Source organism: Rhinopithecus bieti, unplaced genomic scaffold (assembly GCF_001698545.2).
Source record: "Rhinopithecus bieti isolate Rb0 unplaced genomic scaffold, ASM169854v2 scaffold_9237, whole genome shotgun sequence".
Taxonomy (NCBI): domain Eukaryota; kingdom Metazoa; phylum Chordata; class Mammalia; order Primates; family Cercopithecidae; genus Rhinopithecus; species Rhinopithecus bieti.
In genome coordinates, this window is record NW_016806263.1 from 1,708,755 (window position 1) to 1,726,872 (window position 18,118).

Consider the following 18,118-nt stretch of genomic DNA (forward strand, 5'->3'; position numbering starts at 1 on the left):
CTGAAGTGTATTTTCCAATTTGGTTTCATTCTTCCTGTCTCTTTCAGACACCCCCAATCAGTCATAGGTTCTTTTTACATAATCCCATAGTTCTCAGAGGTTTTGTTCATTCCTTTCCATTCTTTTTTGTCTAATCTTGTCTGCCTGTCTTATTTCAGCAAAATAGTCTTCAAGCTCTGATATCCTTTCTTCCGTTTGGTCTATTCAGTTATTGATACTTGTGTTTGCATCGTGAAGTTCTCACGTTGTGTTTTTCAGCTCCATCGGGTCATTTACGTTCCTCTCTAAACTAGTTATTCTCTTTAACAGCTCCTATGTTTTATCACGGTTCTTAGCTTCTTTGCAATGGGTATGAACATACACCTTTAGCTCAGTGAATTTCATTATTACGCGTCTTCTGAAGTCTACTTCTGTCAATTCATCCATCTCAGCCTCAGCCCAGGTCTTTTTTTTTTTTTAACATTGGGTAAATGTAGCTAGTATCTTTAGTTTTTTTATACTTTAAGTTCTGGGTTACATGTGCAGAATGTGCAGCTTTGTTACATAGGTATACATATATCATGGTGGTTTGCTGCACCCGTCAACCCATCATCTACATTAGGTATTTCTCCCTAATGTTATCCCTCCCCTAGCTCCCCTCTCCAACATGCCCTGTTGTGTGATGTTCCCCTCCCTATATCCATGTGTCCTCATTGTTCAACTCCCACTTATGAGTGAGAACATGTGGTCTTTGGTTTTCCGATCTTGTGATAGTTTGCTGAGAATGATGGTTTCCAGCTTCATCCATGTCCCTGCAAAGGACATGAACTCATTCTTTTTTATGGGTCTCAGCCGAGTTCTATGCCCTTGTTGGAGATGTGTTAAGATCATCTGGAGGAGAAGAGACACACTGATTTTTTGAGTTTTCAGCATTTTTGTGCTGATTCTTTCTCATCTTCATGTATTTATCTACCTTTGACCTTTGAGGCTACTGACCTTTGGGTGGGTTTTTGTGGGGTCTTTTTCATTGATGTTGTTGTTTTCTGTTTTTTCTTTTAGCAGTCAGACGCTTTCTTCCATAGGGCTGCTGCAGTGTGCAGGGGTTCCACTCCAGATCCTATTCACCTGGGTTCCTCCCACACCTGAAGGTATCACCAGTGGAGGCTACAGAACAGCAAAGATGACAGCCTGCTCCTTCTTCTAAAAGCTTCATTCCAGAGGGGTACCAGCCTGATGCCAGCCAGAGCTCTTCTGTATGATGTGTCTGTCAACCCCTGTTGGGCAGTCTCCCCAAGTCAGGAGACACAGGGGTCAGGGATCGACTTGAGGAGGCAATGTGTCCTTTAGCAGAGTTGGTGTGCTGTGCTAGGAGAATTCCTTTTGTCAGGATCAGCTGCTGTCTTCAGAGCCAGAAGGCAGGAACGATTAAATTCCCTGAAGCTGCGCCCACAGCCGCCCCTTCTGCCAGGTGCTCTGTCCCAGGGAGATGGAGGTTTTGTCTGTAAGCCCCTGACTGGGGTTGTTACCTTTCCTTCAGAGATGCCCTGCCCAGTGAGAGAAGCAGTCTGGCCACAGCCACGTTGCCACACCCAGTCCAGACTTCCCAGCCTCCTTAGCACTATCAGGGGCAAACCGCCTATTAAACCCTCAGTAATGGCGGATGCCACTTCCCCACCCAGCTCTATCATCCCAGGTCAACTTCAGACTGCTGTGCTGGCAGCAAGAATTTCAAGCCAGTGGTTCTTAGCTTGCTGGGCTCTGTGGGAGTGAGACCCACTGAGCGAAACCACTTGGATCCCTGGCTTCAGCCCCCTTTTCAGGGGAGTAAACAGTTCTGTCTCACTGGGGTTCCAGGCACCACTGGGGTATGAAAAACACTCCTGCACCTAGCTTGGTGTCTGCCCAAACAGCAGCTCAGTTTTGTGCTTGAAATCCAGGGCCCTGGTGGTGTAGACACATGAGGAAACCTCCTGATCTCAGATGGAAATGCAGAAATCACCCACCTTCTCACTGGGAGCTGCAGACTGGAGCTGGTCCTATTCAGCCATCTTGGCTCCTCCCCCTATTCATTCTTAATGGGAGTCAGTGAAGCATACTGGTTTAAGGCATGGCACCTAAAACCCCAGTCCTCATTGAAGCCCAGCATCATCATCACTTATCACGTGTTTCACCTTGAGCAACCCAAACATCACTAAGCCCCACTTTCTACACCTGTAAAATGGTATGACTGAAATAAACTAATGGGGTGCTAGGGAAATTAACTGAGATAAATGCAAGTAAATTGCTTAGCATACTATCCATCGCATAGTCACTTATTTGACAAATGTCAGCCTGGGTTATTGTTTGCCAAACACCTTCTCTGCATAGGGCATCGTGCCTGGTGAATGGAGAAGTTTCACAGTGACTCCAGCTGACTAACAATGGAATGAGAGGCTGAAATTTCTGGGTGGTTTTAAGGGCTTCACAAAGAAAATTTTAGGCATGTGGAATTTTGCCTTAAACATCGACTATAGAAAAGGTGCACTCTGATAGACCTTTTCCAATATAACCAATGTATTAGAATCCAGGCCGCTGTGGCTCCAAGTCTCATACCACTTACATTTAAACTGGTCACTTTCAAGCCTGCCAAACTTGGGCAACACTGGTCACCTAAACACACCAAGCCTCAGTTTTCTCACTGGCGAAATGGGGATGCTGACACCTGACCTGCCCATTCTACAGAATGGCTATGAAGGCCTAAGAAGGTAAGGATTAGGAGAGTCTTTTGTAAGCAAGAAAAAGAAAAAAAGCACTCTGCAAGTGTAATTTGGCGTTGTTATTATTACTACTACTAATATCACAGGTCAGGGGAAAGTTTCGTTATTATATAGGTTGTGTTAATTTGTTTGTTTGAGTTGGGTTTGGTGTTAGGTTTTTTCTGCCTAGTTTTTGGCCAAAGCCCCGTTCCTATTTCTGTATCCCCATTTCTCTCTCTTATCTCCCTTCTCCAGATGTCCTAAATCTTGATTATATCATGGCCCCTCAATGGCCTGCAAATTCCATTCCTACCAACCACACTCACACTATAATGTATGGATTTTTCCTCTTCCTTCATTCTAATCAAAAGACCTATGAATTTTTACCACCGGCTTTTATCCCCATTTTTAAAATCAATGGCATACCCTCAATTACCTTGTTGCAAGGTACGGTCTGAGTTCCCAACTTCAGTAGTGGCTGATAGTCTTCTTCTGTAATGTTGCAAGGATATTTGGAAATAAATGCACCCTTGAATGCATCCCATACACTTTGACAGTCTACATGTCTGTGAGATAAAACACAGAAAATAAAACATAAATTATTCTATTTAAAAAATATTTTTGGAGCATAATTATTTTTTAGAATCTCATTTAGGAAGCATCTATCATATGCCAGATAGTCCATACATATCATCTCGTCTCACATGTGGTCTACCAGGGGTACAAAGAGAAGCTGATACCATTCCTTCTGACACTATTCCAAACAATAGAAAAACAGGGACTCCTCCATAAGTCATTTTATGAGGCCAGTATCATCCTGATACTGAAACCTGGCAGAGACACAACAAAAAAAGAAAATTTCAGTCCAACATCCCTGATGAACATTGATGCAAAAATCCTCACTAAAATACTGACAAACTGAATCCAGCAGCATATCAAAAAGCTTATCTACCATGATCAAGTAGGCTTCATCTCTGGGATGCAAGGGTGGTTCAACATACACAAATCAATAAACATAATCCATCACATAAACAGAACCAATGACAAAACCACATGATTATCTCAACAGATGCAGAAAAGTCCTTCAATAAAATTCAACATCCCTTCAGGCTAAAAACTCTCCATAAACTAGGTATCAATGGAATATATCTCAAAATAATAAGAGCTATTTCTGACAAACCCATAGCCCATATCATACTAAATGGGCAAAAGCTGGAAGCATTCCCATCGAAAAGTGGCATAAGACAAGGATGCCCTCTCTCACCACTCCTATTCAACATAATATTGAAGTTCTGGCCAGAGCAATCAGACAAAAGAAATAAATAAAGGGTACTCATATAGGAAGAGAGAAAGTCAAATTGTCTCTGTGTGCAGACAACATGATTGTATATTTAGGAAACCCCATCATCTCAGCACAAAACCTCCTTAAGCTGAGAAGCAACTTCAGCAAAGTCTCAAGATATAAAATCAGTGTGCAAAAATCACAAGCATTCCTATACACCAATAACAGACAAGCAGAGAGCCAAATTATGAGTGAACACCCATTCAGAATTGCTACAAAGAGAATAAACTACCTAGGAATACAACTTATAAGAGACATAAAGGACCTCTTCAAGGAAAACTACAAACCTCCAAGAAAGGAAACAAACAAATAGAAAAAAAATCCATGCTCATGGATAGAAAGAATAAACATCGTGAAAATGGCCATACTGCCCAAAGTAATTTATAGATTCAATGCCATTCCCATCAAGCTACCATTGACTTTCTTCATAGAATTAGAAAAAAACTACTTCAAATTTCCTATGGAACCAAAAAAAGAGTCTATATAGCCAAGACAATCCTAAGCAAAAAGAACAAAGCTGGAGGCATCACATTACCTGACTACAAAGTACACTACAAGACTACGGTAACCAAAACAGCACGGTACCAGTACCAAAACAGATATATAGACCAATGCAACAAAACGGAGACCTTGGCCAGGCACAGTGGCTCATGCTTGTAATCCCAGCACTTTGGGAGGCTGAGGCAGGCAGATCACAGGTAAGGAGTTCAAGACCAGCCTGACCAACATGGTGAAACCCCATCTCTACTAAAAATACAAAAATTAGCCAGGTGTGGTGGTGCATGCCTGTAATCCCAGCTACTCAGGAAGCTGAGGCAGGAGAATTGCTTGAACCAGGGAGGTGGAGGTTGCAGTGAGCCAAGATCGTGCCACCACACTCCAGCCTGGGTGACACAGCAAGATCTCGTCTCAAAGAAAAAAAAAAAAAAAACAGAACAGAGACCTCAGAAATAATACCACACATCTATAACCATCTGATCTTCAGCGAACCTTACAAAAACAAGCAATGGAGAAAGGATTCCCTATTTAATTAATGGTACCAGGAAAACTGGCTAGCCACAAACAAAAGCAAAACTGGACCCCTTCCTTACACCTCATATAAAATTAACTCAAGATGGATTAAAGACTTATATGTAAAATCTAAAACCATAAAACCCTAGAAGAAAACCTAGGCAATAGCATTCAGGACATAGGCATGGGCAAAGACTTCATGACTAAAACACCAAAAGCAATGGCAACAAAAGCCAAAATTGACAAATGGGATCTAATTAAACTAAAGAGCTTCTGCACAACAAAAGAAACTATCATCAGAGTGAACAAGCAACCTACAGAATGGGAGAAAAATTTTGCAATCTATCCATCTGACAAAGGTCTAATATCCAGAATCTACAAGGAACTTAAACAAATTTACAAGAAAAAAACAACCCCATCAAAAAGTGGGCGAAGGCTGTTAACAGATGCTTCCCAAAAGAAGACATTTATGCAGCCAACAAACATATGAAAAAAACCTTATCATCACTGGTCATTAGAGAAATGCAAATCAAAACCACAATGGATACCATCTCATGCCAGTTAGAATGATGATCATTAAAAAGTCAGGAAACAACAGATGCTGATGAGGCTGTGGAGAAATAGGAATGCTTTTACACTCTTGGTGGGAGTGTGAATTAGTTCAACCACTGTGGAAGACAATGTGGTGATTCCTCGAGGATCTAGAACCAGAAATACCATTTGACCCAGCAATCCCATTACTGGGTATATACCCAAAGGAGTATAAATCATTCTACTATAAAGACACATCCACACATATGTTTATTGGAGCACTATTTACAAGACTTAGAGCCAACCTAAATGCCCATAAATGAGAGACTGAATAAAGAAAATGTGGCACATATACACCACGGAATACATAAAAAAGAATGAGTTTATGTCCTTTGCAGGGACACAGATGAAACTGGAAGCCATCATTCTCAGCTAAAAAACACAGGAACAGAAAACCAAACACCGCATGTTCTCACTCATAAGTTGGAGTTGAACAGTGAGACACATGGACACAGGGAGGGGAACAACACACACTGGGGCCTATTCAGGGGTTGGGGGCAATGGGAGGGAGAGTATTAGGACAAATACCTAATGCATGTGGGGCTTAAAACCTAGATGATGGGTTGATAGGTGCAGCAAATCACCATGGCACATGTATACCTATGTAACAAACCTGCACGTTCTGCACATGTATCCCACAACTTAAAGTAAACTTTAAAAAAAGATAACATGTAAAAATCAATCAATTTAATATGCTGTATTTTGTAGAATAAATGACAAAAACCATATGAGCATCTCAAAAGACACATACAAAATATTAGACAAAATCCAAGACTCTTCTGATGAAAAAGAAACAGTGAGAAAATTACAAATAAATTATAAATAAATTACAAAAATTACAAATAAAATGAAATTTCCTCAACCTGATAAAATTCATCTATTAAACTCCACAGCTAACATTATACATAATGGTAAAAGATTGGATGCTCCCCTTAAGATCAAGTACAGTCCAAAGATGTCTGATTTCATTCCTTATATTCAACATTGTATTGGAGTTCTAGCCAAGGAAATTAGGTGAGAAAAAGAAACTAAACTCATCCAGATTAGAAAGGAAGAAGTAAACCTATCCCTTTAATGGATGACATGATATTGTATATAGAAAATTCTAAAAAATCCACAAAAAGGAAACTGTTAGAACGAATGAACATGTTCAGCAAAGTTTCAGGTTACAAAATCAGTATACAAAAATCAATTGCATTTCTATATACTATCAATGAAAAACATAAAATTGAAATTTAAAAAATTCCATTCATAATAGCAGCAAAACAACTAATATTCTTAGGAGTAAATACAACAAAGAATTACAGGACGGGAATGCTAAAAAATCCAGAACACTGTTAAAAAGTAAAGAAGACCTGAAAGAATGGAAAAACATTCTACATTCATGGATCAGAAGACTTAAGACTTAGTATTTTTTTGTTTGTTTTTTGGTTTTTGTTTTTGAGACAGAATCTCACCCTGTTGCCCAGGCTGGAGTGCAATGGCGCAATCTTGGCTCACTGCAACCTCCGCCTCCCGGGTTCAAACGATTCTCCTGCCTCAGCCTCCTGAGTAGCTGGGATTACAGGCACACACCACCATGCCCAGTTTTTTATTTTATTTTATTTTAGTAGAAATGGGGTTTTACCATGTTAGCCAGGCTGGTCTCGAACTCCTGACCTCGTGATCCACCCGCCTCAGCCCCCCAAAGTGCTGGGATTACAGGCGTGAGCCACCGCGCCTGGCCAGAAGACTTAATATTGTTAAGATGACAGTATTCTCCAAGCTGATTTACAGCTTCGATGCAATTGCTATAAAAATCCCAGTTCCCTCTTTTGCAGATAGTGACAGTTTATCCCAAAATTCATATGGAAATGTAAGGAACACAGAAGAGCCAAAAATCCTGAAAAAGAAGACCAAAGTTGAAGAGACACATACTTCCTGATTTCAAAACTTACTACAATGCTACAGTAATCAAGACAATTGGTACTGGCATAATGATGTAATCACAAGACCAGTTCTAACCGGCCCTACTCTGTTGATAATAGTATGTCAAGTTATTTTACAGGCACAAAGCCAAAAAGTTGTAAGTCACGCAGCCAAAGAATGCAGAAAAGAAGACGTCAACCTTGAATAACACCCAGAAGAAAAATTCCTCTCCTGCCCCACCACAGAAGCAAATGGTCAAGACATGACTGGAACCTGAGGGCCCAAACATTTTTAAAAGCAAGAAACCTGAGCCCAGGCATGTCCAGTGTTAAGACCCCTTACCAAACCTTACCATAAATGGTCTTGTTTAAAGTCCTTCCAATCGAAACCTGCCCCACCAGTGCTTCTGCATACTAGCTTACCCTCCCTAACCCATAAAACTTGTCCCAGATCCCAGATGGGGAGACAGATTTGAACTTTGCCTCCTAATTCCTTGCAAGTCAACCTCATGATAAAGGTTTTGCTCTTCTCAAAAACCAGTTCCATAATATTAGCTTCTCTATCTGTCAGGCAGAAAGCACATTGTTCAGTAACAATGACAGAAATATAGATCAATGGAATAAAGAGTCCAGAAATAAAGTCTTAGAGTTATCATCAATTAATTTTAGACAAGAGTGCCAAGGCCATTCAATGGGGGAAAAAAAATCACTTTTCAACAAATGGTGCAGGGACAACGAGATATCCACATGCAAAAGAATAAATTAGGATCCCTATTTTACACCACATACAAAAATTGTCTCAAAATGAATGAAAGACCTAAATGTAAGAGTTAAATTAAAAAATTCTTAGAGGCAAACATAGAATAAAAAAATTGTCATAACCTTAGATTAGGCAATTATTTCTTAAATATGATACCAAAAGCACAACAACAAAAGAAAAGATGTATAAATTACACTTTATCAAAATTAAAATCCTATGTTCTTCAAAGGACACCATCAAGACAGTGAAAATAAAATTCACAGAATGGATTAAAATATTTGCAAATATTATTTGTTTCAGGACTTGCATACAGAATAAAGGGCTCTTATAATTCAATAATAAATGGATAACCCAATTAACAAATAGGCCAATAATTTTATACACTTTTTTATAAGAGACATAAAAATGGCTAATAAACACATATAAAAATGCTCAACATCATTAGTCACTAGGGAAGTAGAAATCAAAACCGAGAGATACCACTTACCCACTCACTAGGATTGGGTTAGGGGTTGAATTACGTCCCATTTGAAATTCACATGATGAAGTCCTCAGTCCAGTACCTTAAAATGTGACCGTTTAAAAATAGAACAGTTGCAGGTGTAATTAATTAATGCAAGGGTGGCATCCAACAATCATGTTTTAATAAGCCCTCCAGGCAATTCTGATGCAAGTTTAGGTTTGAGAATCATTGGGTTATACACGAAAATGTGAAGAGTTCAACCGTGGTTTCTTTCCAATATCTGAGCACCATATTTCTACTTCATCCACACTTGCCTTTGAAAGCCCTGCCAGGAAACTATTATTAACCTGGTTTTCTCCATACATTATATATTTAAGGAAAAAAAAAGCTGATTGCATTTTGTATTTCAATGTCAATCAAAATTTATGGGGCATCATTGTGGATAGTTTAGAGAAAAGAGATTTGGCATCGATTTTGCTTTAGGGGATCTTGTTTTGATTCCATTAATTAATGCAGTGGCCTTCTTGGGAACTTCCTGTTCCCATACTCCAACTCCCTCATAAAACTCTTCTACATCTTTCCTTAGCAGCATCTTTGCAGACAAAGATGGAAGAATAAGATAATTTTCCGCTATAAAAGATCTGTCCGGAAAGAGAAATTCATGTGCACTGAGCACCTACATGTACCAGATGCTTTCAAAAGTGTGTTCATATATAATCACCAAAACTTGTATTGAGTCCCACAGAGAATTAAAAAACCTCCAAAATTATTTTTATTCTTCTTGGGTATATATACCCTACTTCAAGAAACATTACCTCAGCATTCAAGAAAAGTCCAGTTACAAATTTAACAGAATTCCTTGTTTAGATGGAGCAGACCTATAGAACACTAGAGTTGAAACAGACCTCAGAAGAGTTTGTAACTTAACTCTTTGCCCTTTCTACATCTCATGAATCCGAGCTTCAGTGTGCCCTACAAATAAGAGAAAATGATGAGAAGCAATGAGAAATCTGGGGGCAGGTTTTATGAAGCTATCTCTTTTATCCTTAAAGCCAAACACTTCACCTTGGTTGTGCAAGTCAATTTTTTTGTTGTTGGTTTAGATATATATGTTGAAATAAAAAGGGATTGGGACTGCAGTAGACAGGGATGGGGGCAGATCTTTTCGACTAAAGAAGCAGCAGAGAAGGACTGAGTCATTTCTGGAAGTTCAATAATATTTTTCTTCAAAGATTCTTCTGTTCCAAAATTGGAAGCCTTCATCAGGAGAGGTCTAGGAGTGCCTGCAGTTGGGATGGGGAGACAGTGTCGTGGCAACTGTTAGCTCAGCAGCCGTTCCTGAGAGCTCATTCTGTGCCTGTGATTTACTCCTTCCTAAACCAGAAGTGCTGTTGAAAGTCAGAGGTTCTCAGCCCTGGCCACACTTCAAGTTCACCTGAAGAGCTTTGGAAAAGATGCAGTGCCTGCTTTCAGACCCACCAAGTCAGAATGGGGAAAGTGGAAGACCCCAGAACTAAGAATTTCTAAAAAGGTCTCCCCGGTGATTCTAATGGTCAACTGGGGTGATGGCAAGTAACCTAACGAAACCCTTTCATTTCGCAAATGAGGAAAAGGAAGTTTACAAAGGAAATGTGACTAGCCCGAGGTCACACAGCTGTTAAATGTTAGACAACCAGTTACTCAACTGAGTTTTCCCCAGCACTTAGGCAGAACCAGAACCCGCAAGTGTCTCCTGATTCCCTCCAACACCTCCCTCCGCTGCTACTGCCTTACTTTACTTCCATTTCTTACAACCAGTTAGCCAACAATCAGCAATGACTAATCATTGTAACAATTATAACAACCACAACAATTAACATTTACCAAGTGCTTTCTTCACATAGCCATCTGGCTAAGCGTCTTACAGGCATCTCATTGGGTCCTCATTCACACAAACCTATTATCTCCAGTTTACCTATAAACTCAGAAGACCAAATAACTTGCCTAACACTCCACAACTAGAATATCCCAGCCAGAATTTGCATCTTGTACTGTCCAAGTCCAGACCACATACCCTTAGACACTTCATCAGACAGCCTCCCAAGAGGCCATCCCAAACATTGCTTCCAAGAACAGAGAGGAGCCCTCTACAATATTTGTAGAGAAAGAAAAGCTTTTTTAAATAGCTATTTTTCCAGAGCCACCTGACTCAGCCACCATGATGGAACCAAATAGTTACCAGAGAGCCCAGACAAGGCTAATGCAATCAAGCAAACAAATCTGAAAGTAATTCATAACATCATTTTGAACTGTTCAACTATAATTCCTTCATCCTAGTACCTTAAAACCAGGGCATCTTCAATGATTTTCTGTCCAAAAAAAAAAAAAAAACTTGGAGAAATCACCCCACACTGATCAATCCATGTTTTAAGAATAGCTATCCCTGGACAGTAGTATAGAGTTGTTTTGTGACCTTCTATTCTCCTTCTTACATTCTCAATTTTTCTGTGATAAGCATATATTACAATGGGGATCATGACAAAACTTTGATTTTCTTGTTAAATTGCCTGGACAACTATACTAAATGTTGGAGAATCTTGGAGGGTCTTAGGAAATGGGAACATCTCAGGTCCAAGCACCCTTGGTGGTCACCTGTTATTTCTGTGCCTCTCCCAGCTCTTTTGGCCACAATGTATCCTTTCTCATCCCTCATCCAGATAAAGACCACACTGTGTAACCAGGTAAGACAATGTTGGTGCCCCAGATGCATGTGCTGAAGTCTAATGATGTGAAACGTGGAGTGGAGTGGAGTGGGAGGCTAGGACTACAGACCTCTTCCAATAGAGCTTTCTCCCCAAACGCTTCCTTGCATTCTTAAGCAAAATTGGATACCAAATCACACAAGAATCACAGAACATACCCAGAATCACAGTACGAATAACGTCAGGGAGACAGGTAATAAAGAGGCTTAAACAAAGCAAGGAGCGAATGAGAGAATGGCACGACCTGCAAAGCCCCGCTGGTCCTGCCTTCCTTCCTGCATGGGACACGTGCTTTCAGGCCCAGAAGAATGAATACAGCCACTAAGTGAGGTTTCATGGGGTTCCTCACACAGTCAAAGGGATCTAAGGGATGAAGTCTCCAATTTATTTGAGAGAGAATTGTACAGTTTACATGATCTTCCAGGGAATCATGCCTCATGGATTCTGAATTTAGTTTTCAGAAATAATCCTTTAATCAAGGACACCCTGCTAAGGGTATTCTAGAGATGGATCTCTTTGTTTTAGCAAATATTTTCAGTCTATCTGCCTAGAGCTCCAATAGAAAAGGAGATTAGACCAGCTCACCTGCCCTCCTCTGGTTCGCTCGAGTTCTCTCTCTCTCCTCAAATTGAGTAAAGTGATCCCAGTCTAGCTGCTTTAGCTCCTTCCTTCTGGGACCTCATATGCATGGGTTGTATTGTATGTGGAGATGTTGGTAATGACAAAGCAGTGCAGCCCCCCAACACTCTGGATCTGGCCTGGTCCCCACAGCTGGGTGTTAGTGTTCTCCACCTGAGCATAAGCAACTCCATGGGACACTAGCATCAGACAAGGCCACTGTGTACGTGGTCTGTCACCATGATAGACCATGATGTGAACACAAGCAAAAATGGCATCCAAACCACAAAGTAACAGCCAAACATCCTTTTATCACAGCTGATAGGAGTGACTGCCGCTTCTTTACTTATTACAGCTTCAGCCTTCTCATTCTTGCAGCCCAGTAGAGGAAATTTATTTAAACATCCTACCGCAGACTTACCACCATCCCCCTACTACCTGGCAGCATCCAGGAAAAGCCAGCCTCCTTGAACCTTTCCCCCAAATCTCCTAAAACAAGCCCAAATCCTCAGTAAGTCCTTTCTAACGTTATCAGATAAAACCTGTCCCACCCTCACGGGTCCCTATGCTGAGTGTCTTCCCTTCTTGCAGACAGCAACAAACCCATCTTTTTCAATTACAGTATGTTCCTGGTGGTCTTAGGTTGCGGAGGCATTGACAATAACAATCTTGAATGGGATATTTAAGAATCAAAAGGATTATGACAATCAGACTGCCATAATCAGTGTTTATGCTTGGCCAAAGCTCCGTGATCACCTTCTGAACAAGACAACTAACCCACTGATGAAAGTTATCCTGGAAGACTGGAGAAGTCTTCATCTGTTAGCAGTTTTCTGCTCACCTCCTCAAACGGTGACCTGAGGCTCAACACAGCATAGGCTGGGCACAAATGTCAAGATTAAGGTCAATGCCATGTTCTCCCCTTTCCTACCATTCTGCTCCTGCCAACGGATCCTGGACCTCTCACTCACCCTATCCCCCCGTGCATCATTCCCTCGAGTTCACCTCCTACCACTTCCTTCTACCTTCTCTGACCTACCCAAGGTGCATTGACTCCAGGTGCTCAGAGGGAGGAGGCAGCACTACCAGGAGAAAGGGAAAGTCATGATCACCAAGGAGCATTCACCACCTGCCACTGTGCCAAGTGCTTCACACTAGTCCATGGGCGGGGTATCAGCACCACCCCTGTTTTCGAAATAAAGAGACTAAAGCTAGAGAAGTTTATTACCTTGTCCAAGTGGCAGAGCTGCCTTACATGCCAAACTTTGTTTTTTTTTGCAAAGCAATGCTGCCTCCCACAGGAAATTTACAATCATGGCCCTACCCACAGAATAGGATTGGTTCTAACAGAAATGAGGATCTGAGACTCCAAGAGTTCTCGTTCCCCTAGATGGTACAAAAGGTTCAAGACCAGAATAGGGCAGAGTTATTCCCCAGTGCTGGGGTAAAGTGAGTCAGGCAAGAGGGCACAGGGCAGGAAGCGGTGAAAACACAGATCTATTCGGTGGTTACATCCAGTTTGTCTGTTGTCAGCCTACTTCAGGTGTCATAGTGCTGTGCTAGCACCTCTCTCTAAACCTGTACCATTCTCACAAAGAGCAACTATGTTTCAAAATCCCTGTCAATTAAAAAACATCACCTTCATAATGTGTCCCTCTCCAGGAAAACTCTCACACTCTAAATCCTCTTGCCTAAAAGCACTCAGATCTTGCAGGGTAATTACATTCATCCTTTGAATTTTACAGCTGTCAATTCCCATAGAGCAGGCTGTCTGGGCTCAAAGAAAACAAGCAGGTTAAAAGCTATTAATTCTCAAATTTAAGGCTATCAGAACCTGTATTTAAGGTAAAGACTGCCACCTTGTGGGAGAAGTGAGTGATTGGTGAGAGTCACTGCAACAATTAGGATTATCTAAGTAGAATCTTAAAATCAGAAAACTCTTCAGGCTGAAGGAAAGCTTAGAAATCATTAATTAGCTTAGAAGTCATCAACCCAGCAAATATTTATTGAGCACATACTAGGTGCTAGAAACACTTATGAGAACTTAGGGTATATCAGTGAACAAAACACAGGTCTCTGTCCTTATAGGAGTTTACATTTTACTGGAACAAAGACTGACAATGAACAACAAACATAATTAATATGTAAGTAATAAAGCATGTTAGAAATTTATAAGTTCTATTGGAAAAAGGTAAAATAGACTAGAATGAATGTCAAGAATGACGGAGGAGGAGGTGTCAGTGGTATTAAATAGGGTGGCATTAAATACGGTGGACAGTTGACATTAAATAGGGGGGACATATTTGAGTAAAGAATTGAAGGAAGCGAGGGACTTAGTCCCACAAACATCCCAGGAACATTCTAGGCAGAATAAGCATCACAAGCCATATAAGAAAAAAATTAACAAATTGGACCTTAACTAGATTTTTTTAAAACTTTGCTTTTAAGAGTTTTAAAAGTTTCCATTAAAGAAAATGGAAAGGTAAGTCACAAAATGAAAGAAAATATTTTAGTACACATCTGAAAAGGACCTGTTTTCAGAATATATAAGCTTCCTACAAGTCAATAATAACATCAAAGAAACTAATTTTTCTTATCACTTTTAAAGACACATAATTGCACATATTTATGGGGTGAAGGGTGACATTTCAATACGTGCATGCAATGCATAATGATTCAATTTGGGTAACTGGCATATCCATTATCTCAAAGGTTTATCATTTCTTTGTGCTGGTAATGTACAAAATTTTCTCCTCTCAGTACTTGAAAACATACAATACGCCCCAGTGGAGAAGCTGAGGTCAACATCAGATTTGAAATATTTAAAGTGGATACAAAACTATTTCAGCAATGCAGACAATTAAGTGTGTTGTTGTGGGTGATGGTGCTGTTGGTAAAACATGTCTCCTGATATCCTACACAACAAATAAATTTCCATCGGAATATGTACCAACTGTTTTTGACAACTATGCAGTCACAGTTATGACTGGTGGAGAACCATATACTCTTGGGCTTTTTGGTACTACAGGGCCAGAGGATTATGACAGATTACGACTGCTGAGTTATCCACAAACAGATGTTATTTCTAGTCTGCTTTTCAGTGGTCTCTCCATCCTCATTTGAAAATGTGAAAGAAAAGTGGGTGCCTGAGATAACTCACCACTGTCCAAAGACTCCTTTCTTGCTTGTTGGGACTCAAATTGATCTCAGAGATGACCCCTCTACTATTGAGAAACTTGCCAAGAACAAACAGAAGCCTATCACTCCAGAGACTGCTGAAAAGCTGGCCCGTGACCTGAAGGCTGTCAAGTATGTGGAGTGTTCTGCACTTACACAGAAAGGCCTAAAGAATGTATTTGACGAAGCAATATTGGCTGCCCTGGAGCCTCCAGAACCGAAGAAGAGCCGCAGGTGTGTGCTGCTATGAACATCTCTCGAGAGCCTTTTCTGCACAGCTGGTGTCAGCATTATACTAAAAGCAATGTTTAAATCAAACTAAAGATTAAAAATTAAAATTTGTTTTTGCAATAATGACAAATGCCCTGCACCTACCCACATGCAAGGCCCATAGGTATGGCCCCCTTTGCCCTCCCAGTACTAGTTAATTTTGAGTAATTGTGTGTTGTCAGAAAAGTGATTAGTACTAGTTTCTGTTTTGTTGTTTCAAAAAAAAAGGTGGTTTTTGTTTGTTTGTTTGTTTAAAAGCAAGGCATGCTTGTGGATGACTGTAACAGAGTAACTGGAATTGTTGAAGCTGCTCCCTGGTTCCACTCTGGAGACATTTGGGACATCTTAGTGTTTTGTTTTGTTTTTTTCCTCCTCTTTTTTTGGGGGGAGTGTGTGTGGGGTTTGTTTTTCAGGCTTGCTTTTTAATTCATTAACCAGTGGATAGCCCTTAAAGGGAGGAGGATGGATTGACTCCACATTCCACTTCCTAGATCTAGTTTAGAAAACATGTTCCCCATCTGGTGCTCTTAGGAAGGAGTATAGTAAATGCCTCATTTAATAACACTCCTTTTTGAAAGTTGCCTTTTCTCTCCACCCGTGAGTAGATCCAGTATTTGATGAAACTCATGAAAGTGGGTGGAGCCTGTCTTGCCCCTCCTCTTTTCTAGGACGCACTATATGGGACGGTGACTTTCAAGGACATTTGTTTGCCATTCACTGTTTTTTGGGGAAGTTGATTTCTAACTTCTTTCACTGATAAATGAAGAAAAGTATTGCACCTTTGAAATGCACCAAATGAATTGAGTTTGTAATTTAAAAAAATTTTGCCCTCTCAGTCATTGTCTTATGTGCTTTGCAGCTCAGTACTATATGGTGTTCCTAGAATGCAGCTGAAGACCTGGTATGTAGAGGAAATACGAGGGGTGGTGCTAGAAGACAGACATCTGTGGAATGATTCACATCCTCTCAAGTTAGGAGGATGGAGGCCTGCTTCATTAAGAAGCTGGGGGTAGGGTGGGGGTGGGGAGAACACTTAACAACATGGGGACCAGTCAGGAGAATCCCCTTATTTCTGTTTTGCATATGAGGAACACTAGAGCAGCCAGGTGAGGCTCTCTAGTTTAATAAAAATCATGGAAAGAGTCTTAATGAAGACTCTTAATAAGCGTTAATAGGGATTTTATCAGCTTATTTTGGTTGCAGTTTCCAATTTTTAAAAATGTTGAGGTAATCTTTGCCACCTTCCCAATCCTAATTCTTATAGATTCATTAGTGTTGAACCAATGCTTTCTCACGTCTCAATTCTTTGTATATGCATTCTTTTCAGATGTATTAAACAAAAACCCCTCACAAGCCAGCCTGAGGGTTGTTATTTTCCCTTCGTCTCTTACTTTTCAGATACTGAGGAGTGGGAACTTGACTCTTGATAACATCAATTTCTAACAAACTTTGAGATAAAATTTTAAAGCTTTATTATTTTTATTTTACTTTCTGGCATTTAGTTTGAGATAATATTTGGCCCTCTATATGTTCAGGTTTGTGCTTTCTCCCCTACATTTGACACTTCCCTTAAATACCAAGTAGGTCCATAATAATTCTTAGTGAAGCAGTGTTCAGGAAGCTCACTGCTCATAGTGGAAGGAAATGTTAGTGTACCTTTAATCCACAGATCATTGGAAAGCAGCTCCTTTCCCAAGTTTTCTGCATCAGTGGTTCTCAAACTTGGCTGCTTACTGGAGTGCGCTTGAACAATGTGATTTTTAAGTTTTCCAGGCTTTCTAAAATGTAGCCAAATTTGGGAACCACCACACCTAGGTGGTTATCTCATACTACTTCTATCAGAATACAGATTGTGTGCTGTGAATCTGAATATGGGATACATTTTCTTTAGGTAGCAAGAAAGGTTTATTTACCTTTAGGACATTATACTGATCTGCTTGAGAATCTTAGAAACAAAGAACCCTTAAAATCAGTTAAGGGTGATACGTTGTGGTGTCATTTTGATAGTTCTCTGCATGGAGTCATGTTTGGCATGATTTGCATACTGTGCTAGAATTAAGCTGGGTTAGTTGAGAAGGGATTAGGAAGAGGCAGATGTAAGCTTTAACAGTTCAGGAGGGCGGAGCAAGATGGCCGAATAGGAACAGCTCCAGTCTCCAACTCCCAGCGCGAGCGACACAGAAGACTGGTGATTTCTGCATCTTCAACTGAGGTACTGGGGTCATCTCACTAAGGAGTGCCGGACAATCAGTGCTGGTCAGTTGCTGCAGCCTGACCAGCGAGAGCTGAAGCAGGGCGAGGCATCACCTCACCTGGGAAGCGCAAGGGGGAAGGGTATCCCTTTTCCTAGCCAGGGGAACTGAGACACACAACACCTGGAAAATCGGGTAACTCCCACCCCAATACCGCGCTTTAAGCAAACGGGCACACCAGAAGAATATATCCCTCACCTGGCCGGGATGGTCCCACGCCCACGGAGCCTCCCTCATTGCTAACACAGCAGTCTGCGGCGATCTAACTGCAA

General features: G+C 40.7%; 1 protein-coding gene and 1 pseudogene across 1 annotated transcript in view; one reads left to right on the forward strand and one right to left on the reverse strand.

Annotated features, from left to right (window-relative positions):
- Positions 1 to 18,118, reverse strand: part of CD38 (CD38 molecule) — a 76,522-nt gene that overhangs the window by 30,957 nt on the left and 27,447 nt on the right. The window contains exon 2 of the mRNA XM_017875343.1: positions 3,151 to 3,280. Coding sequence (XP_017730832.1) covers positions 3,151 to 3,280 — 130 coding nt within the window. The remainder of the gene's footprint in view (positions 1 to 3,150; positions 3,281 to 18,118) is intronic.
- Positions 14,932 to 15,608, forward strand: LOC108531742 (cell division control protein 42 homolog pseudogene; annotated as a pseudogene).